Source organism: Salvelinus alpinus, chromosome 6 (assembly GCF_045679555.1).
Source record: "Salvelinus alpinus chromosome 6, SLU_Salpinus.1, whole genome shotgun sequence".
Classification (NCBI taxonomy): domain Eukaryota; kingdom Metazoa; phylum Chordata; class Actinopteri; order Salmoniformes; family Salmonidae; genus Salvelinus; species Salvelinus alpinus.
In genome coordinates, this window is record NC_092091.1 from 62,244,596 (window position 1) to 62,270,570 (window position 25,975).

At 44.2% G+C, this 25,975-nt stretch overlaps 1 protein-coding gene across 1 annotated transcript; it reads right to left on the minus strand.

Moving 5' to 3' along the window:
• Positions 1-3,625: 3,625 nt before the first annotated feature.
• LOC139577679 (uncharacterized) lies at positions 3,626-23,399 on the minus strand. Its single transcript, XM_071404847.1, has 6 exons — positions 22,847-23,399; positions 22,341-22,465; positions 21,759-21,851; positions 19,948-20,112; positions 6,085-6,196; positions 3,626-5,844 (listed from the first exon to the last, which is right to left on the minus strand). The coding sequence occupies exons 1-6, from the start codon at positions 23,121-23,123 to the stop codon at positions 4,883-4,885; spliced, it is 1,734 nt and encodes a 577-aa protein (XP_071260948.1). The 5' UTR covers positions 23,124-23,399; the 3' UTR covers positions 3,626-4,882.
• Positions 23,400-25,975: the final 2,576 nt, after the last annotated feature.

The following is a 25,975-nucleotide window of genomic DNA, read 5'->3' on the forward strand; positions in this document are numbered from 1 at the left end:
TTTGGAGCTGCCTTACTCAAGAAAGCAAAAAAGAGATCATGTTTGTATGCGGATTTATTAACTCAATTATTTATTTATTTTACATTGTTTGCAAACTGATGTGTGACATGTATTAATGCCAAAATAACATGCAAAACAGGCACAAAAAAGAGCCCAACTGTTTTTGCTAAACAGGTGGGACTCAAAACAGGTGGGGCTCTGCCCTGTTTTCTTTCCGGCTTTGAGAAATTTCCAAACAAAACACTGGAGGCTATTTGAGTGAGAAATCATACAGTTAGCCATTGTTGGCTAACGTTAGCAGACCTCTGAGAAGCCAGCAAGAATAAGCAAGACCTAGCAAGAATAATGCAGTGTTCAGGTGCTAATCGGCACTAGCAAACTCTGACATTTCCGACTTGCTTACTCATTGTAGAAAGATTATCCACACCCAACTATCTTATCCCTTGCAGGTATCTAACAGCATGTTACAATACAATGCAAAACGGCAACAAATTATATATTCCGATAGTTGAATTTGCTAAATGTACTGCATTTCAGCAGAGCATGTGGTCATGAAAGATAGTTTAGTTCACATTCCTCTTTGTTGTAGAGAACAGATCCCACGGGATTTCCCCCAATTAGAAAAAGGAGATAGACAGTCAACAGACTGAACTGGGCTGTAAGTGCGCGTGTGAAGGGTGAACTGACGGGGCTGGAACTACGTGGTATACCAATGATAGCCTACGCTGCTATTATGACAAACAAAGAAGAGGACAACGTCACGCTTATGCAGGTGAAGGATTTTTTAAACCAACAAAAATAATTCTACAAGGATCTGTTACAACTGCAGGAAAATAGCTTAGTCCGAATATTGGTAGATCCAAGAATGGACAATCTGACCAGAGGTCCACGGCCTGAAAAACAGTCTGCATTTCTCCTAGGGAGAGCTTGATGAGTTGAAAAAAAGACGGCAGCAACATAACTAACTCTGATTCCAAGAGAAAAGACAACAACACTGTCTGTGAATCGATGTTGATAATGACAGGGAAATGGGAGTACCTAGAAGGACAATCAAGGCAAAATGACATCGTTGTGGATGTAATCACATAGTCTCCACATGAGACCTGGACGAACCCTGAGGAGAAAGTGAGGAAAATGATTGATGAAAAGTTGCATTTGGATCAAGAAAGATTGAGGTCAAGCACGCCCACAGGACTGGAAAATATATCACCAGTAGTGATTAAGTTCCTGAGGAACAAGGACAAAGTGGCTGTTCTGGAGAGAACCAAGAACTTGAGAGGAACCAACATCTTCCTATCTTCCTAAACGAGGACTACTCTGAAGCTGTGCTCCAGAGGAGAAAATAACTGATCCCAGCAATGAAGGCTGCCAGGGATCATGGGGACATTGTTAACATCCGATACAAAAGGTCAAATAGGGAGTGTTATATTTGTCCTGTTTCACTGCATGTATAAGTGGGTAACCTGTACGAGTGTGAGGTGTGAATTGGAAACATGTTTTTTTTTTTTGCATATCCCAACTCCCCCTGAGACCAGCAGCATACCACCTTGCATCCCATTGCTGATTTGCCTCTGAAGCGAAACAGGGTTGGTTCTGGATGGGAGACCAGATGCTGCTGGAAGTGGTGATGAAGGGCCAATAGGAGGCACTATTTCCTCTGGTCAATTTCTTTTTTATCCCAATGCCCCAGGGCCGTGACTGGGGACATTGCCCTGTGTAGGATGCTGTCTTTCGGATGGGATGTTAAACAGGTGTCCTGACTCTCTGTGGTCACTAAAGATCCCAAGGCACTTATCGTAAGAGTAGGGGTGTTAACCCCAGTGTCCTGGCTAAATTCCCAATCTGGCCCTCATACCATCATGGCCACCTAATCATCCCCAGCTTCCAATTGGCTCATTCATCCCCACTCCTCTCCCCTGTAATTATTCCCCAGGTTGTTGCTGTAAGTGAGAATGTTTTCTCAGTCAACCTGGTAAAATAAGGGATAAATAAAAAAGTTACATCCATCGGAGAGTGGAGTCGCAGCCAGGGGTTCAGACATTATTGACGGTGATCTTGCAGCAATTAGGATGAAGTGCCTTGCTCAAGGGCAGATTACATTTTTTTTGCCTTATAGGTTCGGGGATTCGAACTTGCAACCTTTCGGTTATTGGCTCAACGCTCTAACTGCTAGGCTACATGCCGCCCAGGTGCATTCACTCTCCCACCCAAATAGAAAAAATATTAATATATAACCTCAGAAATAAGGTTAATGAAATCAATATATTGCAAACTTTATATTGGCCATCACTGAGGCTTACTTAGATAATTGCTTTGACAGTACAGTAGTGGCAATACATGAATACTTACACTGACTATACTAAACATTAGGAACACCGTTACTAATACCCCCACCCCCCTACTTTGAAAAATATAAAATATATGTTGATTTGTTTAACACTTTTTTGGTTATTACATGATTCCATATGTGTTATTTCATAGTTTGGATGTCTTCACTATTATTCTACAATGTAGAAAATAGTCAACATAAAGAAAAACCCTGGAATGAGTAGGTGTGTCCAAACTTTTGACTGGTGCTGTATATCTCATGGTGTAAAAGACACCTGATTGATCCATTGTGGAGGCCGTGGGAATGGCACAGTCCATCAGTCAAAGATATGTGTTACTGAAATTGTATGTGGTTATATAACAAACAATGGTGCAACACTAACAAAAATAATAACATGCGCTTTCTCCCTTGTTGGATAGCGGTTGCTGTCCATGGTTTTGAAACATGAATTGGATTGAATTGGCGCCTTTTCCTAGACCATGTTGCTATGTGCATAATAGCAAAGTTAACCAGCATATTGGTGTTGAGAACAATGCCGGAGGCAGCAGCAGTATGAGGAGATGAGAAAACAGCCCTTGACTTATTGTCTAAGAAAAGTGAGGAGAGGAAACCCAAACTTAATTAGGTTTATAATCAATAGCCTAACTGTGAAATGTGCCTGGCTTTATAAATCATCAATATACCTACAGAAATAAGACAAATCCTGCTTCTGTTACCTGTTTGACCGTTTAATAGCCTACTGATTCCATGAGGCTACGCAACGACATGCCAAGCAAACCATTTCACAAATCCGTCTGTTTTTAATCTTTGCTTTGCTGTAACAAAGGCTTTCCACTTTTTTTGTTAGAACAGCCTCTGGTATTATTTATCATTTATTTTGTGTTTACACTGTACCAAATGTTTTTTAAAATCTAGATCTCCTTGTTATTATTACTATAATAATAATAAGTCATTATCGATTGGTAGGCTTAGTATAGCAACCTTGTATAACCACCATTGAGCTGTAGACCTAAAAACACATCCTGTTTAGTCTTAATACCGTCATTTACTTAGGACTATATTTCAATACTTCTATAGGCTACTGTATCAATCAATCATTCATTCATTCATGTCATCACATGAGTCATTCATGATTTGAAATGCAATCAAGCATTTTAAAATAAAATAAAGCAAGTCTTGAATAATTAGCTTAAACAATAAATAAACCGTTCCATTTCGAAAATTGCATTCACAAATTAATTTGACTGTTTTTAGACTTTGCTGTAATTAAGGCTTGCAAAAAACATTACAACATACTCTCTGGTATGCTTATACTTTATTACACATAATATACACGCAGTGCTGTCTCCTTAACCTCCTTTTTGATCTCCAGTATTTTCCATAACTAGTCACATTTATTCCACTTTCCCTTTACCTCCTGAGCAACCTGTAAATATTCCCCCCTTTTGAGTTTATTTGTCATGTCCTCTGCATCCATTTTGGTGTTACGGTGTTCAGAGTTTGTTATAACCATTGATATATAATTCATTGATGCAATTATGATATGCTATAGGCATGGCCTGCCCACTCATTAGGCAGGATTAGTGGGGCAGATTGACGAAGGCGGCATTTTCTGAGCTAAACTGACCAAGACGCACCTCCAATACCAACACATAAAACCTCATAATTCTGCCCCAAAACAATGACAATTTCTATCAACCAGTGGTATATGGGCTTTTAGGTGAGCGGTGATGCCACACTTTGATAAGCAGTGCCCACTATGTCAAAGGCAGGGGCGCAAAATATGTTGCTTGTTCATTCCCAGCGTGCCTCTCCAGGGTGATGTTGGAAAGATGCATCTCTGCAGCGCTCAACCAACGTTCAGTCCAAAAAATGAACTAACAAATCATGTAGCAGATATAGGATATTGTAGAAAGAGTACGTTGCCTTTTCTGTAGTTTACAGAATGGTGATAAAATGTATGACAATGTAATGAGACGGACACTTTTTACATCATGCAGGTTTCTCCGATCAAATAGCCTAACCTAAATGGCGCTCAATTAAAATAAAAAATGAGCTGTCATGTTAACAAAGATACATATCCTAAAAACAGGACAGGTCAAAGTAAAATGGACATTATGGAATGGACTATCACAACTGATGTCCAGGAGTTTCACCCAATTGTCATGATTAGTATAAGTAAACATGAATTAAGGCATTATAATTCCCTTATTATAAAACACCAGCATCAAAACAACCGGACAAGGTTGTCCCATTCATCAGTGAAGCATTTTAGCAGACACCAACCATCACCATATCATCTACTCCAGGGGTAAGCAACTAGATTCAGCCAGAATCTTTGTCGGAGTGAATGGTTGGGGGGGGAATAATTAGAATTTGTACACTGCAAAATGACCACAACTAAAAAAACTAAAATCCCCCAAATCCTGTTGATAACCCCTGATCTTCTCTGTCTCATCATACTCATTCTTTCTTCAGTTCTCATCCAGTTCCCTACTACATCCAAAACCAACAGAATTAACTACAAACTAACTAATACTACATTACATATCACTATACATGGGCTGTGTGCATTTTCTGCTGGTGTATCCTGAGATAGCTCCTCTCTGAGAACCTCTTCCCACAGTGTGTACAGGCGAATGGTCTCTCTCCCGTGTGGACTTTCAGGTGCATCTTCATATGGTGCTGGCGGGAGAACCTCTTCTCACACTGGGGACAGCTGTAGGGTTTCTCCCCTGTGTGGACCCTCTGGTGCCTCTTCAAGTTGGACGAGTCTGAAAAACTGGCCCGGCACAGGTGGCAGCCGAATGGTTTCTCCCCCGTGTGCATCCTCTGGTGGATCTCCACCTGTTTGGGCAAACGGAAGGCTTTCCCACAGAACGAACACGGGAAGCGCTTCTCTTTGGCGCCGCCACCTTTACTGATTCCATCTGTACTACTGTCATTTGTCAATGGGCTTGTGTAGCCATTTAGTGTTGAGGAACTGGCATTGTCTGAGGTCTGATTTAACATAAGGAGAGTGTGAGGAGGATGAAGGACAGGGAGTGTCTGTGTTGTCGCAGGGTCCATGTTCCAGTTGATAGAGCCTATAGAAGGCAGGCTGAAGGCAGCACCTGTTAAGGGGTTAACCTGAGGTGCCATCAGTCTCTCTGACTCACAACTATAGGAGCAGGACGGAGCATCGCTAGCCGAGTCAGTCTCTTCTCTCTCCAGCCGCATACCGAAACCTCCCCGTCCACGCAGACAAAATCTACGCCTCGTCCTGGTCTCAGCCAGTATGTTGTCATGGAGACTAAATTCAGCTGTCGTTTTGTGTTCGACAGTCTGTTTCTGGTTAACATTGTTGTTCCCCAGCCCAGAGTTGAAGACGCTGTCCCATCCACTGACCTCCACTATGTCGCCTCTGGTCCTGGCCTGCTCAGTGATGTCATCCCCCGGGCCATTGACTGCACCCGTCTGGGTCTGGGAATCCAAGATGGCCACCCAGTCTCCTCTGTTAGCCTCCAGCCACCCACCTGCAGGAAGAGGTTAGAAAATAGATCTTAAAAACATGGCAGAGAAAACTACATAGGGAGTTTGACTCAATTACTTGGTCAAGTTCATACATTATGTGTGTTTTGTATTTAAACATAGGGTTGTATTGATTTAATTTTATTAATGAAGAAAATAAATAAATAATAATAGCCAGGTGCATCACTATTCCCACTGAAGATCTATTACTATTAGTATGTAGGCTATATGTATTTCTCTCTTACCTTGCTCCCCCATCTTTAGTCCACTCAGCAGATCAATGCTCTCTGGTCCGTCCTCTATCGTCTCCTCTTTGACCAGCAGCAGATCAGGCTTCCCATCCTCCATGTCTACTGACTGTAAGAGATACAGAGTGAAAGGTTTGGATCAAGAAATCTGATATGAGCACCCTGCTTTGGGGCATCTTCTGATTAGAAAATTAGTGATTGCTATGAATACTATGCAAACATGCTAGTTGATTTGATCACTTGATATTCTTTATTGGTTTGCTAATTCAAAGGCATGGTCCCACACTTAAGACAAAATGAATCAAGATCAGGGCTTGTATCCACAAAGCGTCTTAGACTAGAAATTTGGTCGTAAGTGCTGAGAAAAGAGACATTTTACTACTACTCTTATGGGTAAAAATAAAAGCTATGCGTGAAGCCTCTTCTAGTCGACAGATATTTAGGACCCCTCATGAGTTGTCCTAACCGATTAAGAGTTACCAGCAAGTGTCTTGATTATAAGAAAAGGCAGAGTCAGTGGCTCCTGTACCCCATGCAATTGTTTTGGAGTTCAGAGAATGTTTTGATATTTCTATATGATCAACCCATAAATAATCTACACTGAACAAAAAAAAAAGCAATATGCAACATTTTCAAAAACATGTACACATCTCCTTCACAGAGTTGATCAAGCTGTTAAGTGTAGCCTGTGGAATGTTGTCCCACTCTTCAATGGCTGTGTAAAGTTGCTGGATTTTGGCAGGAACTGAAACACGCTGTTGTATACGTCGAACCAGAGCATCCCAAACATGCTCAATGGGAGTATGCAAGCCATGGAAAAACAGGGACATTTTCAGCTTCCAGGAATTGTGTACAGATACTTGTGACATGGGGCTGTGCATTATCATGCTGAAACATGAGGTGATGGTGGAGGATAAACGGCACGACAATAAGCCTCAGGATCTCGTCACGGTATCTCTGTGCATTCAAATTGCCATTGACAAAATGCAATTGTGTTAATTGTCCGTAGCTTATGCCTGCCCATACCATAACCCCACCATGGGGCACTCTGTTCACAACGTTGACATCAGCAAACATCTCGCCCACATGACGCCATACACATCGTCTGTGGTTGTGACGCCAGTTGGACGTACTGCCAAATTCTCTAAAAAGACGTTTGAGGCGAGTTATTGTAGAGAAATTCCCATTCAGTTCTCTGGCAACAGCTCTGGTGGACATTCCTGCAGTCAGCATGCCAATTGCACGCTCTCTCAAAACTTTAGACATCTGTTGCATTGTGTCGTTTGACAATGCTGCACATGTTAGAGATAGGGCCTTTTTATTGTCCCCAGCATAAGGTGCACCTGTGTAATGAACATGCTGTTTATAATAAGCTTCTTGATATGCCATACCTTTCAGGTGGATGGATTATCTTGGCAAGGGAGAAATGCTCACTAACAGGGATGTAAACTAATTTGTGCACAACATTTGAGAGAAAAAAGTTTTTTGTGCATATGGAAAATTTCTAGGATCTTTAATTTTAGCTCATGGAACATGGGACAAACAATTTACATGCTGTGTTTATATTTTTGTTCAATATAGATCTACATGCAACAGTAGGCTATCTTTTGCGCTTTTGACAATGACTTTACATGAGGCCTAAGTCACATGATACGCCTAAATACTTATAACCACAAGGCTAATAAATAATAACATTTTTCTTTTGATTATTGAATTGACATACATCATGTTATTTTAAGTTATGAGTTGGGCAATTGATTTATAAGCAGTTGACAGCATCTAGGGCCTACGGTTTGGTGATTAATGATAGACCTTTCATACGTTTTAAGCAACATTATCGAGTTGATGCCTAGCCTACCGTGCCAAAAGTAATTTAGAGAGTTGTTGAACGGGAGTACGCGTGTGTTGATATAATAGCTATCCAAATTCTACTTTTAACAACCATACTATATGATTCAGTGCAATATGCCTATCACATTATAAAAAATATCAGAATCGCCCCGACCCGGGCGCGAACCAGGGACTTTCTGCACACATCAACAACTGACACCCACGAAGCGTCGTTACCCATCGCTCCACAAAAGCCGTGGCCCTTGCAGAGCAAGGGGAAACCCTACTTCAAGTCTCAGAGCAAGTGACGTAACCGACTGAAACGCTATTAGCGCGTACCCGCTAACTAGCTAGCCATTTCACATCCGTTACACCAACATTAGGAAAAAATTAAGAGAAGGCAAAGTTATCGTGTCAGGTGAAAGTTATATAAAACGTTTTACCATTGCAACATTTGACGTAAAGTTACATTCACTGTTGTAGTCTGAAGCGTTCAAAGCTGGCGATGCCTCATTGCGATAGTTTATACCCCATCATTTGCAACAATGTTAATGAGCATCATCATCTTTCCTTTGCAGTAACTCAAACTGTCGTGACAACTAGCTGAGAAACTTTTGAGTTTATTTTACTCATGTTGCAATGATAAAACGTTTGATATCATTTTTGCCTGACACAATCAATTTGCCTACTCTTAATTCTTGGCAAATATGTTAGCATGCATAACCTGATGGTTGAAGCAGAATTTTTATAATTATACCGTTATATGAACACACTCTTCACTCCTGTTTAACAACTCGCATAGGCTCAGTTGGCATCAAATCACTTGCCGATAGTGTTGCATAAAACGTTTGAAAGATCTATAATTCTCATTGAACACAAAGTTAACATAGGCCCTAGATGTCTTCAATTGCACAAGTTAAAAAAGGCATTCCCCATTTAGGTATATTTTTTAACAACCTGATATTGGGCTCCAAAGGGATATCTTGAAATAGCATGATGTAGGTTACTTAAATAATAACTAAAAAACAGGCTAATAAAGAATAACATGTGGTTATAAGAATTTAGGCATATCATGTGAAATAGGGCAAACTCCCTAAAACACAACAGATATTGATGCATGTAGGTCTAGATTATTTATGGATGTACCAATAAAAAAAAAATCAACAACTCCAAAGCAAATTGCATGTGGAGCAGGAACCACTGACTCTGCATTTTTCTATTATCAAGGCACCGGCTGGTACCGCTTAACTGGTTAGGACAGCTCAAGAGGTGTCCTTAATACACTACAGTGCCTTCGGAAAGTATACCTTATTTACATAAGTATTCAGACCCTTTGCTATGAGACTCGAAATTGAGCTCAGCTGCATCCGGTTTCCATTGATCATCCTTGAGATGTTTCTACAACTTGGAATCCACCTGTTGTAAATTCAATTGATTGGACATGATTTTGAAAAGGCACACACCTGTCTATATAAGGTCCCACCAGTTGACAGTGCATGTCAGAGCACTATCAAGCCATGAGGTCGAAGGAATTGTCCGTAGAACTTCGAGACAGGATTGTGTCGAGGCACAGATCTGGGGAAGCGTACCAAAACAATTCTGCAGCATTGAAGATCCCCACAGTGGCCTCCATCATTCTTAAATGGAACAAGTTTGAAACCACCAAGACTCTTCCTAGAGCTGTCCGACCGGCCAAACTGAGCAATCGGGGGAGAAGGGCCTTGGTCAGGGAGGTGACCAAGAACCTGATGGTCACTGACAGAGCTCCAGAGTTCCTCTGTGGAGATGGGAGAACCTTCCAGAAGGACATCCATCTCTGCAGCACTCCACCAAGCAGGCCTTTATGGTAGAGTGGCCCGACTGAACCCACTTCTCAGTAAAAAAGGCACATGACAGCCCGCTTGGAGTTTGCCAAAAGGCATCTAAAGACTCTCAGACCATGAGAAACAAGATTCTCTGGTCTGAGGAAACAAAGATTGAACTCTTTGGCCTGAATACCAAGCGTCACATCTGGAGGAAACCTGGCACCATCCCTACAGTGAAGCATGATGGTGGCAGCATCATGCTGTGGGATGTTTTTCAGCGGCAGGGACTGGAACACTCGTCAGGATCGAGGGAAAGATGAACAGAGCTAAGTACAGAAAGATCCTTGATGAAAACCTGCTCCAGAGCACTCAGGACCTCAAACTGGGGCAAAGGTTCACCTTCCAATAGGACAACGACCCTAAGCACAAAGCCAAGAAAATGCAGGAGTGGCTTCGGGACAAGTCTCTGAATGTCATTGAGTGCCCCAACCAGAGCCCAGACTTGAACCCGAACGAACATCTCTGGAGAGGCCTGAAAAAGTTGTGCAGCAACGCTCCCCATCCAACCTGACAGAGCTTGAGAGGATCTGCAGAGAAGAATGGGAGATACAGGTGTGCCAAGCTTGTTGAGTCAGACCCAAGAAGACTAAAGGCTGTAATCGCTGCCAAAGGTGCTTCAACAAAGTACTGAGTAAAGGGTCTGAGTAAAGTATTGTGTGTAGATTGATGAGCATTTATTTATTTTTAAATAATTTTAGGATAAGGCTGTAACTTAACAAAATTTGGAAAAAGTCAAGGGGTCTTAATATTTTCTGATAGCACTGTATATATACAAAAAAGAATGTGGTACCCCTTCAAATGAATGGATTTGGCTATTTCAGCCACACCCGTTGCTGACAGGTGTATAAAATCGAGCACACAGCCATGCAATCTCCATAGAGAAAAATTGGCAGTAGAATGGTCTTACTGAAGAGCTCAGTGACTGTCAACGTGGCACCGTCATAGGATGCCACCTTTCTAACAAGTCAGTTCATCAAATATCTGCCCTGGTCAACTGTAATTGCTGTTATTGTGAAAATGTCTAGGAACAACAGTGGCTCGGCCGCAAAGCGGTAGGTCACACAAGCTCAGAGAACGGGCCGCCGAGTGCTTGAAGCGTGTAGCGCGTAAAAATAGTCTGTCCTCAGTTGCAACACTCACTACAGAGTTCCAAACATCAAATCAAATCAAATGAAATCAAATTTTATTAGTCACATACACATGGTTAGCAGATGTTAATGCGAGTGTAGCGAAATGCTTGTGCTTCTAGTTCCGACAATGCAGTAATAACAACAAGTAATCTAACCTAACAATTCCACAACTACTACCTTATACACACAAGTGTAAAGGGATAAAGAATATGTACATAAAGATATATGAATGAGTGATGGTACAGAACGGCATAGGCAAGATGCAGTAGATGGTATAGAGTACGGTATATACATATGAGATGAGTACTGTAGGGTATGTAAACATAAAGTGGCATAGTTTAAAGTGGCTAGTGGTACATGTATTACATAAAGATGGCAAGATGCAGTAGATGATATAGAGTACAGTATATACATATACATATGAGATGGGTAATGTAGGGTATGTAAACATTATATTAAGTGGCATTGTTTAAAGTGGCTAGTGGTACATTTTTACATAATTTCCATCAATTCCCATTTTTAAAGTGGCTGGAGTTGAGTCAGTATGTTGGCAGCGGCCGCTAAATGTTAGTGGTGGCTGTTTAACAGTCTGATGGCCTTGAGATAGAAGCTGTTTTTCAGTCTCTCGGTCCCTGCTTTGATGCACCTGTACTGACCTCGCCTTCTGGATGATAGCGGGGTGAACAGGCAGTGGCTTGGGTGGTTGTTGTCCTTGATGATCTTTATGGCCTTCCTGTAACATCGGGTGGTGTAGGTGTCCTGGAGGGCAGGTAGTTTGCCCCCGGTGATGCGTTCTGCAGACCTCACTACCCTCTGGAGAGCCTTACGGTTGTGGGCGGAGCAGTTGCCGTACCAGGCGGTGATACAGCCCGACAGGATGCTCTCGATTGTGCATCTGTAGAAGTTTGTGAGTGCTTTTGGTGACAAGCCGAATTTCTTCAGCCTCCTGAGGTTGAAGAGGCGCTGCTGCGCCTTCTTCACAACGCTGTCTGTGTGGGTGGACCAATTCAGTTTGTCCGTGATGTGTACACCGAGGAACTTAAAACTTTCCACCTTCTCCACTACTGACCCGTCGATGTGGATAGGGGGGTGCTCCCTCTGCTGTTTCCTGAAGTCCACAATCATCTTCTTTGTTTTGTTGACGTTGAGTGTGAGGTTATTTTCCTGACACCACACTCTGAGGGCCCTCACCTCCTCCCTGTAGGCCGTCTCGTCGTTGTTGGTAATCAAGCCTACCACTGTAGTGTCATCCGCAAACTTGATGATTGAGTTGGAGGCGTGCATGGCCACGCAGTCGTGGGTGAACAGGGAGTACAGGAGAGGGCTCAGAACGCACCCTTGTGGGGCCCCAGTGTTGAGGATCAGCGGGGTGGAGATGTTGTTACCTACCCTCACCACCTGGGGGCGGCCCGTCAGGAAGTCCAGGACCCAGTTGCACAGGGCGGGGTCGAGACCCAGGGTCTCGAGCTTGATGACGAGTTTGGAGGGTACTATGGTGTTAAATGCTGAGCTGTAATCGATGAACAGCATTCTCACATAGGTATTCCTCTTGTCCAGATGGGTTAGGGCAGTGTGCAGTGTGGTTGCGATTGCGTCGTCTGTGGACCTATTGGGTCGGTAAGCAAATTGGAGTGGGTCTAGGGTGTCCGGTAGGGTGGAGGTGATATGGTCCTTGACTAGTCTCTCAAAGCACTTCATGATGACGGAAGTGAGTGCTACGGGGCGGTAGTCGTTTAGCTCAGTTACCTTAGCTTTCTTGGGAACAGGAACAATGGTGGCCCTCTTGAAGCATGTGGGAACAGCAGACTGGGATAAGGATTGATTGAATATGTCCGTAAACACACCAGCCAGCTGGTCTGCGCATGCTCTGAGGACGCGGCTGGGAATGCCGTCTGGGCCTGCAGCCTTGCGAGGGTTAACACGTTTAAATGTTTTACTCACCTCGGCTGCAGTGAAGGAGAGCCCGCAGGTTTTGGTAGCGGGCCGTGTCAGTGGCACTGTATTGTCCTCAAAGCGGGCAAAAAAGTTATTTAGCCTGTCTGGGAGCAAGACATCCTGGTCCGCGACGGGGCTGGTTTTCTTTTTGTAATCCGTGATAGACTGTAGACCCTGCCACATACCTCTTGTGTCTGAGCTGTTGAATTGCGACTCTATTTTGTCTCTGTACTGGGACTTAGCCTGTTTGATTGCCTTGCGGAGAGAATAGCTACACTGTTTGTATTCGGTCATGTTTCCGGTCACCTTGCCCTGGTTAAAAGCAGTGGTTCGCGCTTTCAGTTTCACGCGAATGCTGCCGTCAATCCACGGTTTCTGGTTTGGGAATGTTTTAATCGTTGCTGTGGGTACGACATCGTCAATGCACTTCCTAATGAACTCGCTCACCGAATCAGCATATTCGTCAATGTTGTTGTTGGACGCAATGCGGAACATATTCCAATCCGCGTGATCGAAGCAGTCTTGAAGCGTGGAATCAGATTGGTCGGACCAGCGTTGAACAGACCTGAGCGCGGGAGCTTGTTGTTTTAGTTTCTGTTTGTAGGCTGGAATCAACAAAATGGAGTCGTGGTCAGCTTTTCCGAAAGGAGGGCGGGGGAGGGCCTTATATGCGTCGCGGAAGTTAGTATAACAATGATCCAGGGTTTTACCAGCCCTGGTAGCACAATCGATATGCTGATAGAATTTAGGGAGTTTTGTTTTTAGATTAGCCTTGTTAAAATCCCCAGCTACGATGAATGCAGCCTCAGGGTGTGTGGTTTCCAGTTTACAAAGAGTCAGATAAAGTTCGTTCAGGGCCATCGATGTGTCTGCTTGGGGGGGAATATATACGGCTGTGATTATGATCGAAGAGAATTCCCTTGGTAGATAATGCGGTCGACATTTGATTGTGAGGAGTTCTAGATCAGGTGAACAGAATGACTTGAGTTCCTGTGTGTTGTTATGATGATCACACCACGTCTCGTTAATCATAAGGCATACCCCCCCGCCCCTCTTCTTACCAGAAAGATGTATGTTTCTGTCGGCGCGATGCGTGAAGAAACCAGCTGGCTGCACCGACTCCGTTAGCGTCTCTTGAGTTAGCCATGTTTCCGTGAAGCAGAGCACGTTGCAATCCCTGATGTCTCTCTGGAATGTTACCCGTGCTCGGATTTCATCAACCTTATTGTCAAGAGACTGGACATTGGCGAGTAGTATGCTAGGGAGTGGAGCGCGATGTGCCCGTCTCCGAAGCCTGACCAGGAGACCGCTACGTTTGCCCCTTTTACGGCGTCGCATAGGGTCGCCGGCTGGGATCAGATCCATTGTATTGGGTGGAAGGCAAAACACTGGATCCGTTTCGGGAAAGTCATATTCCTGGTAGGAACGATGGTGAGTTGACGTTAATCGTATATTCAGTAGTTCCTCCCGACTGTATGTAATGAAACCTAAGATTACCTGGGGTACCGATGTAAGAAATAACACATAAAAAAACAGAATACTGCATATTTTCCAAGGAACGCGAAGCGAGGCGGCCATCTCGGTCGGCGCCGGAAGCCAAACATCCTCTGGAAGCAACGTCAGCACAACAACTGTTCGTCTGGAGCTTCATGAAATGGGTTTCCATGGCCGAGCAGCCACACACAAGTCTAAGATCACCATGCGCAATGCCAAGCGTCTGCTGGAGTTGTGTAAAGCTCATCGCCATTGGACTCTGGAGCAGTGGAAACGCATTCTCTGGAGTGATGAATCATGCTTCACCATCTGGCAGTCCGACAAATGCCAGGAGAAGGCTACCTGCCCAAATGCATAGTGCCAACTTTAAAGTTTGGTGGAGGAGGAATGATGGTGTAGGGCTGATTTTCATGGTTTGGACTAAGCCTCTCAGTTCCAGTGAAGGGAAATCTTAATGCTATAGCATAGAAAGAATCTAGACGATTCTGTGCTTCCAACTTTGTGACAACAGTTTAGGGAAGGCCCTTTCCTGTTTCAGCCTGCACAAAGCAAGGTCCATACAGAAATGGTTTGTCGAGATCGGTGTGGAAGAACTTGACTGGCCTGCACAGAGCCCTGACTTCATCCCCAGCGAACACCTTTGGGATGAATTCTTCTGAACCGGAAGTCAGCTGAACCGGAAGTATCGGAAGTCTTCTGAACCGGAACCCCAACAGAAGCGAGCCAGCTAACTAGCTACTAGCTAGTAGTCAGCTAGCCACTGCTAGCGGTCATCAGCTACCTCTAGCACGAACAACTTTCGCCAGTCTGCACAGCACGACTCAAATCAGAGCAAATCGGACTTACTTTTCTCCATATCTCCGGATTCCTACCTTTTCTATTTTTTTTCTCACATGGATCATCGCAGCTAGCTAGCTGCTATCCGAGTGGCCACTCCTGGCTAACGTTCCTGTCCCGAAGCAAGAACCAATTAGCCTGGAGCTAGCCCTGCCAGGCCCATCTCCCGGCTAGCCAAAGAGGCCCATCAGCTACTCCCTGGGCTACAATACCTATTTTGCCAACTGGCCCGGACCCCCGCCGACCCATCACGACTGGACCACCGACGTGATTTGCCCGAGAGGGTTTTCTCAACTGGCTCCACCGTCGCGTCATCCCCTGAATGCCCATCCGTTAGCCTGCTAGCCGCGGCCTGCTAGCTGTCTAGAACACATCGGACTGTTAGCTTAAGAGGCCCATCGGACAAATTCTTTGGCCACCATACCTATTTTGCCAATTGGCCTGGTTTACCACACGGAGCCCTGCTGATCTGTCTGCCGACGTAATAGCACGAGGGGGCCACAACAGACTTTTGTCCGTCGCGACGTCCCTCCAAGGCCTTTCTGCTAACTTGCTAGCTGCCTGAAGCCACTCACTGGACTCCTTTGATTCACTCGGCTACGCATGCCTCTCGCTAACGTCAATACGCCTTGTCCATTGCTGTTTTGGTTAGTATTTATTGCCTTATTTCACTGTAGAGCCTCTAGCCCTGCTCAATACGCCTTATTTAACACTTTAGTTCCACCTACCACACATGCGATGACATCACCTGGTTTAAATGATATTTCTAGAGACAAAATCTCTTTCATCGTCACTCTATGCACAGGTTTACCCCCACTGTATTCACATCCTACCATACCTTTGTCTGTACATTATGCCTTGAATCTACTCTACCGTGCCCAGAAATCTGCTCCTTTTACTCTCTGTTCCGAACGTACTAGGCGACCAGTTCTTTTAGCCTTTAACCGTACCCTTATCCTACTCCTCCTCTGTTCCTCTGGTGATGTGGAGGTTAATCCCGGCCATGCAGTGCCTAGCTACACTCCCCAGGCGCTATCATTTGTTGACTTCTGTAACCGTAAAAGCCTTGGTTTCATGCATGTTAACATTAGAAGCCTCCTCTCTAAGTTTGTTTTATTCACTGGCCTAGCACACTCTGCCAACCCGGATGTCCTAGCTGTGTCTGAATCCTGGCTCAGGAAGACTACCAAAAACCCTGAAATTTCCATTCCTAACTATAACATTTTCCGACAAGATAGAACTGCCAAAGGGGGCGGTGTTGCAATCTACTGCAGAGATAGCCTGCAGAGTTCTGTCTTACTATCCAGGTCTGTACCCAAACAATTCGAGCTTCTACTTTTAAAAATCCACCTTTCCAGAAACAAGTCTCTCACCGTTGCCGCTTGCTATAGACCACCCTCTGCCCCCAGCTGTGCCCTGGACACCATATGTGAACTGATTGCCCCCCATCTATCTTCAGCGCTCATGCTGCTAGGTGACCTAAACTGCGACATGCTTAACACCCCGGCTATCCTACAATCTAAGCTTGATGCCCTCAATCTCACACAAATTATTAATGAACCCACCAGGTACAACCCCAAATCCATAAACACGGGCACCCTCATAGATATCATCCTAACCAACTTGCCCTCCAAATACACCTCTGCTGTTTTCAACCAAGATCTCAGCGATCACTGCCTCATTGTCTGCATCCGTAATGGGTCCGCGGTCAAACGACCACCCCTCATCACTGTCAAACGCTCCCTAAAACACTTCAGCGAGCAGGCCTTTCTAATCGACCTGGCCCGGGTATCCTGGAAGGATATTGACCTCATCCCGTCAGTAGAGGATGCCTGGTCATTCTTTAAAAATGCCTTCCTCACCATCTTAAATAAGCATGCCCCGTTTAAAAAAAAATTGAACCAGGAAAATATATAACCCTTGGTTCTCTCCAGACCTGACTGCCCTTGACCAGCACAAAAACATCCTGTGGCGTTCTGCAATAGCATCGAATAGCCCCCATGATATGCAACTTTTCAGGGAAGTTAGGAACCTAAATAAACAGGCAGTTAAGAAAGCTAAGCCAAGCTTTTTCAAGCAGAAATTTGCATCCTGTAGCACAAACTCAAAAACGTTCTGGGACACTAAAGTCCATGAGCACCTCCTCCCAGCTGCCCACTGCACTGAGGCTAGGAAACACGGCCACCACCAATAAATCCACTATAATTGAGAATTTCAATAAGCATTTTTCTACAGCTTGCCATGCTTTCCACCTGGCTACCTCTACCCCGGTCAACAGTCCTGCACCCCCCACAGCAACTCGCCCAAGCCTCCCCCATTTCCCCTTCACCCAAATCCAGATAGCTAATGTTCTGAAAGAGCTGCAAAATCTGGATCCCTGCAAATCAGCCGGGCTAGACAATCTGGAACCTCTCTTTCTAAAATGATCTGCCGAAATTGTTGCAACCCCTATCACTAGTCTGTTCAACCTCTCTTTCGTATCATCTGAGATTCCCAAAGATTGGAAAGCTGCCGCGGTCATCCCCCTCTTCAAAGGGGGAGACACTCTAGACCCAAACTGCTACAGACCTATATCCATCCTACCCTGCCTTTCTAAGGCCTTCAAAAGCCAAGTTAACAAACAGATTACCGACCATTTTGAATCCCACCGTACCTTCTCCGCTATGCAATTTTGTTTCAGAGCTGGTCATGGGTGCACCTCAGCCACGCTCAAGGTCCTAAATGATATCATAACCGCCATCGATAAGAGACATTACTGTGCAGCCGTATTCATCGACCTGGCCAAGGCTTTCGACTCTGTCAATCACCACATTCTTATTAGCAGACTCAACAGCCTTGGTTTCCCAAATGATTGCCTCGCCTGGTTCACCAACTACTTCTCTGATAGAGTTCAGTGTGTCAAATCGGAGGCCCTGTTGTCCGGACCTCTGGCAGTCTCTATGAGGTTGCCTCGGGTTCAATTCTCGGGCCGACTCTCTTCTTTGTATACATCAATTATGTCGCTCTTGCTGCTGGTGATTCTCTGATCCACCTCTACGCAGACGACACCATTCTGTATACTTCTGGCCCTTCTTTGGACACTGTGTTAACAACCCTCCAGGCGAGCTTCAATGCCATAAAACTGTCCTTCCGTGGCCTCCAACTGCTCTTAAATGCAAGTAAAACTAAATGCATGCTCTTCAACCGATCACTGCCCGCACCTGCCCGCCCGTCCAGCATCACTACTCTGGACGGCTCCGACTTAGAATATGTGGATAACTACAAATACCTAGGTGCCTGGTTAGACTGTAAACTCTCCTTCCAGACTCACATAAAGCATCTCCAATCCAAAATTAAATCTAGAATCGGCTTCCTATTTCGCAACAAAGTATCCTTCACTCATGCTGCCAAACATACCCTCGTAAAACTGACCATCCTACCGATCCTCGACTTCGGCGATGTCATTTATAAAATAGCCTCCAACACTCTACTCAACAAATTGGATTCAGTCTATCACAGTGCCATCCATTTTGTCACCAAAGCCCCATATACTACCCACCACTGCGACCTGTATGCTCTCGTTGGCTGGCCCTCGCTTCATACTCGTCGCCAAACCCACTGGCTCCAGGTCATCTACAAGTCTCTGCTAGGTAAAGCCCCGCCTTATCTCAGCTCACTGGTCACCATAGCAGCACCCACTCGTAGCACGTACTCCAGCAGGTATATCTCACTGGTCACCCCCAAAGCCAATTCCTCCTTTGGCCGCCTCTCCTTCCAGTTCTCTGCTGCCAATGACTGGAACGAACTGCAAAAAGCACTGAAGCTGGAGACTCATATCTCCCTCACTAGCTTTAAGCACCAGCTGTCAGAGCAGCTCACAGATCACTGCACCTGTACATAGCCCATTTGTAAACAGCCCATCCAACTACCTCGTCCCCATACTGTATTTATTTATTTATCTTGCTCGTTTGCACCCCAGTATCTCTACTTGCTCTACTACTCTACTATCTATCATTCCAGTGTTTAATTGCTATATTGTAATTACTTCGCCACCATGGCCTATTTATTGCCTTAACTCCCTTATCTTACCTCATTTGCACTCACAGTATATAGACTTTTTTCCCCTACTGTATTATTGACAGTATGTTTTGTTTATTCCATGTGTAACTCTGTGTTGTTGTATGTGTCAAACTGCTATGCTTTATCTTGGCCAGGTCGCAGTTGCAAATGAGAACTTGTTCTCAACTAGCCTACCTGGTTAAATAAAGGTTAAATTTAAAATAAAAAAATAATAAACTTGGACCGCCGACTGCGAGCCAGGACTAATTGCCCAACATCAGTGCCTGACCTCACTAATGATATTGTGGCTGAATGGAAGCATGTCCCCGTAGCAATGTTCCAACATCCAGTGGAAAGCCTTCCCAGAAGAGTGGAGGCTGTTATAGCAGCAAAGGGGGGACCAACGCCATATTAATACCCATGATTTTGAAATGAGATGTTCGACGATCAGGTGGCCACTTACACTACATGACCAAAAGTATCTGTCAAGTAGGTGGGACTCTTATGACTAAAGAGGCTTCCTGCATAGCTTTTTTTTTAACCATAAGAATAGGAGTAACATGTCTCTCGTCTCAGCACTTACGACCAATTTTCTACTCACAAGACTTCTAAGAGTAAGAGTACTGATCTAGGATCAGGCCCCCACCTGGTCAGCACTCCTACTCTGAGAGGCTTTGTGGATAAGGGCCCTGACCTAATGCCAAACAGACAGTAGTTCACAGTGGACTCACCTCAGTGAGACTGTGTGTGGTCCTGTGCTGCTCAGCTTGTTCCTCTGCGGGTTCAGGAAGAGGTGGAGTCTGGTTGTCATCTATGACCATGGTCCCCTCAGTGTTCCCCAGACCCTCCTCACACCCCTCCTCCTTCACTAGCAGCCCCTCTGGACCCTCCTCCTCCTGGAAGAGACAGCTGATACAGATTACACTCCCTCAGGTACGTACACATACTACGTTTGAGTCCTATACTGTAGTTACAGAATGATGTAATTGTTGTTAAATTCATCATGGTGGACATAAATATGTCTAACAAAGCCAACTAAACTATTCTGACATGTACAGTAGGTGTTTGTTCGTGTGTGGGTTTTTGTAGATATATTTAGTAAGTCTATAATGGTTATAAAGCGCTGTTGGGTGTATGCAGAATAGGGTGAGATCGGATGTGATGTGTACTAAAGAAAGTCTCAATGAAAGTCTTAGAATAAAAAGTCCCATTTTGTGTTTAAAAAAAAACATAAACAAGTTTTAAATTACACAATAATAAAAATACACCATAAAAATCAGCATGAACTTGATGAACTCCATTAATTTTCTCATTAAAAGTGTCTTGAAAAAAAATGTAAGTACTTGACTGAAAGTAATTAAATACGCATTTGTGAACATCATATTGTTACACAGTACAAACAATATGTAACATACTTTTTAGGGTTATATATGCCTTATATATCACACAGTGCCTGGATGTAATATTATACCCGGGAATATTGAACACTGAAATCTGTTACTCTTGTTATTCCAAATGTATCTGTGGATATTTGCTGCTGACAACAATAAAAATGTATATTTGTCTTTAATGGTTTATTCTAAACATCAGGAACGAATTGAGTGGAATGGTTCTTCTGCTGGTGTATCCTGAGGTAGCTCCTCTCTGAGAACCTCTTCCCACAGTGTGTACAGGCGAACGGCCTCTCTCCCGTGTGGACCTTCAGGTGGATCTTCAGATGGTGCTGGTGGGAGAACCTCTTCTCACAATGGGGGCCAGTGTAGGATTTCCCCCGTGTGGACCCTCTGGTGCCTCTTCAGGTTGCCAGCCTGGGCGAAGTGCATGTGACACTGGGTACTACTGAAGGATTTATCCCGTGTGGAACCACCTTCTGGAGGCAGCTAAAGCCTTTGTTACAGAACATGCAGAGGAACCGTTTCTCTTTACTACCGCCCGATGTGTCTTCCCCTCCCTGAACCTGGGCTCTAGCCCTGTCATTTGAGTTCAATACCTGATCGAAAAGGCCGTGTGAATTGGAAGGCCCCATCGACATGGACACTGGGTTGTGATCTGATTTGGATTTGTCTCTAAGCTTTTCATGTAATCTAAGAAGTCTCTGTCCTGTGAGTGTCTGTCTCCTAGGTGACTATCTGCATTCCATGTGAAAGGAATGTCACCCTCCACTTTATCTACCACTATAACTTCACCTTTCTTATCTAGGCACCCTTCAGAGTATACACTACCACTGTACTGGTTCCAGTCCTCTCTAGACAGATCAGTCTGTGTCTCTAAACCCAAGGATATGTTGCCAGGGTCCATCTCTGTAGCGTAAGAACAAGACAGATCATCACCTCCAGTGTGTAACGCATCACCATCTACACAAGAATTAACAGCCCTTTGGCTCTGGTGAAATACCAGTAAATACTCTGAGCCGGGAGCAGGAAGACAGCCCAGTCTGCCCAGCCCCTCTGGGTCTGATCTGTGGTCAGATCCTGTGCTCAAGAGCCTGTGTGTTACCGTTAGATGTCTCTGACATTAGGATGGCGTTCGGCGTGCCACTGACCTCTGTGATGCTGTGTCGTTGGTCCTCTTCTTCAGTCCTCTCCTGCTTGACCAGGGACGATCCTCCAGGACTTGCAGCCTCTGTATCTGCATCCTGACACAAGAAGAGGAGAGGTTATTACCAGTACATGAGTAGAATTGGATAACAATGTCGTAGGGAAGTCTCACAAACTCTTCTATGGCAGATAAATGAGGATGTACGCAAGTGAATGTATGAGGATGTAAGCAAGTGAATGTAGGGTTTACATACCCTACATTACTCATCTCATATGTATATACTGTACTCTATACCATCTACTGCATCTTGCCTATGCCGTTCTGTACCATCACTCATTCATATATCTTTATGTACATATTCTTTATCCCTTTACACTTGTGTGTATAAGGTAGTAGTTGTGGAATTGTTAGGTTAGATTACTTGTTGGTTATTACTGCATTGTCGGAACTAGAAGCACAAGCATTTCGCTACACTCGCATTAACATCTGCTAACCATGTGTATGTGACAAATAAAATTTGATTTGAATAGCTGAGGGGAGCCTTTCTGAAATGAACTGACCATATTTGATGTACTGTAACACTAACCTCTATCACAATAAAGTGCTGGGTTGAGGTTCCACTCCCCTCATCAACAGTGATTGGTTGGTCATCTCTCCATGTATTATGTCCCGCTGGCTTCACAAAGCTCCTGTGGCCTCCAGTGAGATGTCCTTCACTCGAGAGAGTTATTGGGGGAAAATAGGTGGTTAGGTTAGGTACTGTCAACACTGAACGCTATATTGTACAATATTGACAGTTTAGAATTGGCCAGGATGTAAAATTACACTTTGCATAACTTCTTGATACACTATTTATTGATTGATTGATTATGTTCCATTCATCATATTGTTTTTAATGAGTAAATAATAGTAAATGCAGTAAATCAAGAATCTGGTTAGAATATGATAGTGTGTCTTTGTGCAATATAGCTAAGTAATCAGGGGAATTATTGCAAACGATTCACAAACTGTCCAAGACCCAATTCTGGTTAACACGTCTAGTCACACATGTGCAGAGGGGGCCCCGCTGCCTCGGCCTTCTGCAAAATGTACCTCTTTCCATTCCTCTGTATCGGTCAAGAATCTTGACACTACTGGGACGACTGGAGTGTGCTCGCTCTCGCGTTGTCCTCTCGGCGCGCTCCCGTGACACCTTCAGCTCCAGTAGCTGTAGTTTCCTCCGCAATCCCCTGTTTTCTTTCTGGCTTTGAGTTATTTCCAAACGAAACACTGCATAGTCGTCGTCTACGAGTTTACAGACCTCTGCCACGGCTGCATTCGCTAGCACCTCCATAATGGAGGCTATTTGAGTGTGAAAAACCATGGCCATTGTTTGCTAACAACTAGCAAGCTAGAGTTACATAGATAACATATATCAACCAAGTCCTGTCTCCAACGCGATTTAAAGAGGCATAAGTATGTGATGCTGAGCAGTTAAATTCGTAATATTTTGAGTTCCATAGTGTTAATGTCTAAATAAAAATCCTAACGAGAAAATTGTTCTTGGTCATGTTTACGTCAATACTTATCTGGTTTTTAAATGGCGGTTGGCAACCAAAAAGGTGCATTACCGCCACCAATTGGACTGGAGTGTGAGTCCATTACACGTGATACAAAAAAAAAAAATGGGGGAAAGGAAAGAAAATGTCCCAACCAACTAACCCTACACCCATAGAGCCCCACAGTGGAGACCAATATTTGTATAACTAACCCAAGATTGAATAGAGCCTGTCGTTTCCAATGGGAGCAAATAAATCATAGCGGGCAGAACAAGCAGGAGGTGGGCAGAGCCGAGCACAAGCTAGTGAGATCCTATTGGTGCGTTCTAGCATATATTTGCATATTTCCGTTAGGGAACGCCTAGTCTGAAGTGCGCTCGTGCAATAACTCATTCTAAACAAAGCAATTGTTTTTAAAACTTTGGCAAAGAGTAAAGTCTACAAACAAATTACAAAAATTTGTAACAAACAAATTATTTATTATTTTCCCCTCAACAATCTACACATAACGACAAAGCAACAACAACAAAAATTTGAAAATATTGCTAATTTAGAAAACAAAATAAACTGAAATATAATATTTACATAAGTATTCAGTCCCTTTATTCAGTACTTTGTGGAAGCACATTTGGCAGTGATTACAGCCTCGAGTCTTCTTGGGTATGACGCTATAACCTTGGCACACCTGTATTTGGGGAGTTTCTCCCATTCTTCTCTGCAGATCCTCTCAAGCTCTGTCAGGTTGGATGAGGAGCCTTTCTGCAAAGCTATTTTCAGGTCTCTTCAGAGATGTTTGATAGTGTCCAAGTCCAGGCTCAGGCTGGGCCACTCAATGACATTCAGAGACTTGTCCCGAAGCCACTCCTGCGTTGTCTTGGCTGTGTGCTTAGGGTCATTGTCCTGTTGGAGTGTGAACCTTTGCCCCAGTTTGAGGTCCTGGGCGCTCTGGAGCAGGTTTTCATCAAGTATCTCTCTGTACTTTGCTCCGTTCATCTTTGCCTCAATCCTGACTAGTCTTCCCTGCTACTGAAAAACATCCCCACAGCATGATGCTGCCACCACCATCATGCTTCACCATAGGGATCGTGCCAGGTTTCCTCCAGAAGTGACGCTTGGCATTCAGGCCAAAGAGTTCAATCTTGGTTTCATCAGACCAGATAATCTTTAGGTGCCTTTTGGCAAACTCCAAGTGGGCTGTCATGTGCCTTTTATTGAGAAGTGGCTTCCGTATGGTCACTCTAGCATAAAGGCCTGATTGGTGAAGTGCTGCAGAGATGGTTGTCCATCTGGAAGTTTCTCCCATCTCCACAGAGGAACTCTAGAGCTCTGTCAGAGTGACCATCGGGTTCTTGGTCACCTCCCTGACCAAGACCCTTCTCCCCCGATTGCTCAGTTTGTCCTGGCGGCCAGCTCTAGGAAGAGTCTTGATGGCTCCAAACGTCTTCCATTTAAGAATGATGGAGGGCACTGTGTATTTGGGGACCATCAATGCTGCAGATATTATTTGGTACCCTTCCCCAGATCTGTGCATCGACACAATCCTGTCTCGGAGCTCTATGGACAACTCCTTCAACCTCATGGCTTGGTTTTTGCTCTAGAATGCACTGTCAACTGTGGGACCTTATATAGACAGGTGTGTGCCTTTCCAAATCATGTCCAATCAATTGAATTTACCACATGTGGACTCAAATCAAGTTTAAGAAACATCTTAAGGATGATCAATGGAAACAGGATGCACCTGAGCTCAATTTCGTGTGTCATAGCAAAGGGTCTGAATAATTATATAAAGTATTTCTGTTTTTTTGTAAATACATTTGCAAAAAAAAATACATGTTTTTGCTTTGTCATTATAGTGTCTTGTGTGTTGATTGCTGAGGATATATTTTTTAATCAGTTTTAGAATAAGGCTGTAACGTAACAAAATGTGGGAAAAGTCAATGGGTCTGAATACTTTCCCGAAGGCACTGTACACAGTTATTAATACGTAATGCCAGGTTAAGCCCACACAAAACACAGCCCTTAGTTATTATGCATTTTTTACCCCCTTTTTCTACCCAATTTCGCGATTACGATCTTGTCTTATTGCTGCAACTCCCCAATGTGCTCGGGAGAGGCAAAGGTCGAGTCAAGCGTCCTCCAAACATGACTTGCCAATACGTGCTTCTTAATACCTGCTTGCTTAACCCGGAAGCCAGCTACACCAATGTGTCGGAGGAAACACTGTTCATCTGACGACCGTCGTCAGCCTGCAGGCACCCGGCCCGCCACAAGGAGTCACTAGAGCGCCTGGCCAAACCCTTCCCTAAACCGGACGACGCTGGGCCAATTGTCTGCCGCCCTATGGGACTCCCGGTCACAGCCTGGGATCGAACCCAGGTTTTTTGTACATATGACAGGAGTTTACACATTCTGTTCCAGCCTTTCACTAACACCTCGTTCAACTAATTGTGGTCTAAATTGTTGACCATGAATAGTTGAACATGGTGTTTGTGCTGGGCAGAAAATAAAAACTGTAAATACCAACCATATACAGTGCATTCGGAAAGTATTCAGACCCCTTTTTCCACATGTTATGTTACAGCCTTATTCTAAAATTTTCCACTCATCAATCTACACGTAATACCCCATAATGACAAAGCAAAAACAGGTTTTTAGAAATCTATGGCAAGACCTGAAAATGATC

What these genes read in the sequence shown, in the direction of transcription:
- LOC139577679 (XM_071404847.1), bottom strand. Translation starts at nt 23,123, where the DNA reads ATGGCCATGGTTTTTCACACTCAAATAGCCTCCATTATGGAGGTGCTA. An exon ending in CCACACACAGTCTCACTGAG is followed by an intron (nt 6,197 to 19,947) that starts GTGAGTCCACTG and finishes TATCTCTTACAG; the next exon opens with TCAGTAGACATGGAGGATGG. An exon ending in ACTAAAGATGGGGGAGCAAG is followed by an intron (nt 5,845 to 6,084) that starts GTAAGAGAGAAA and finishes CTCTTCCTGCAG; the next exon opens with GTGGGTGGCTGGAGGCTAAC.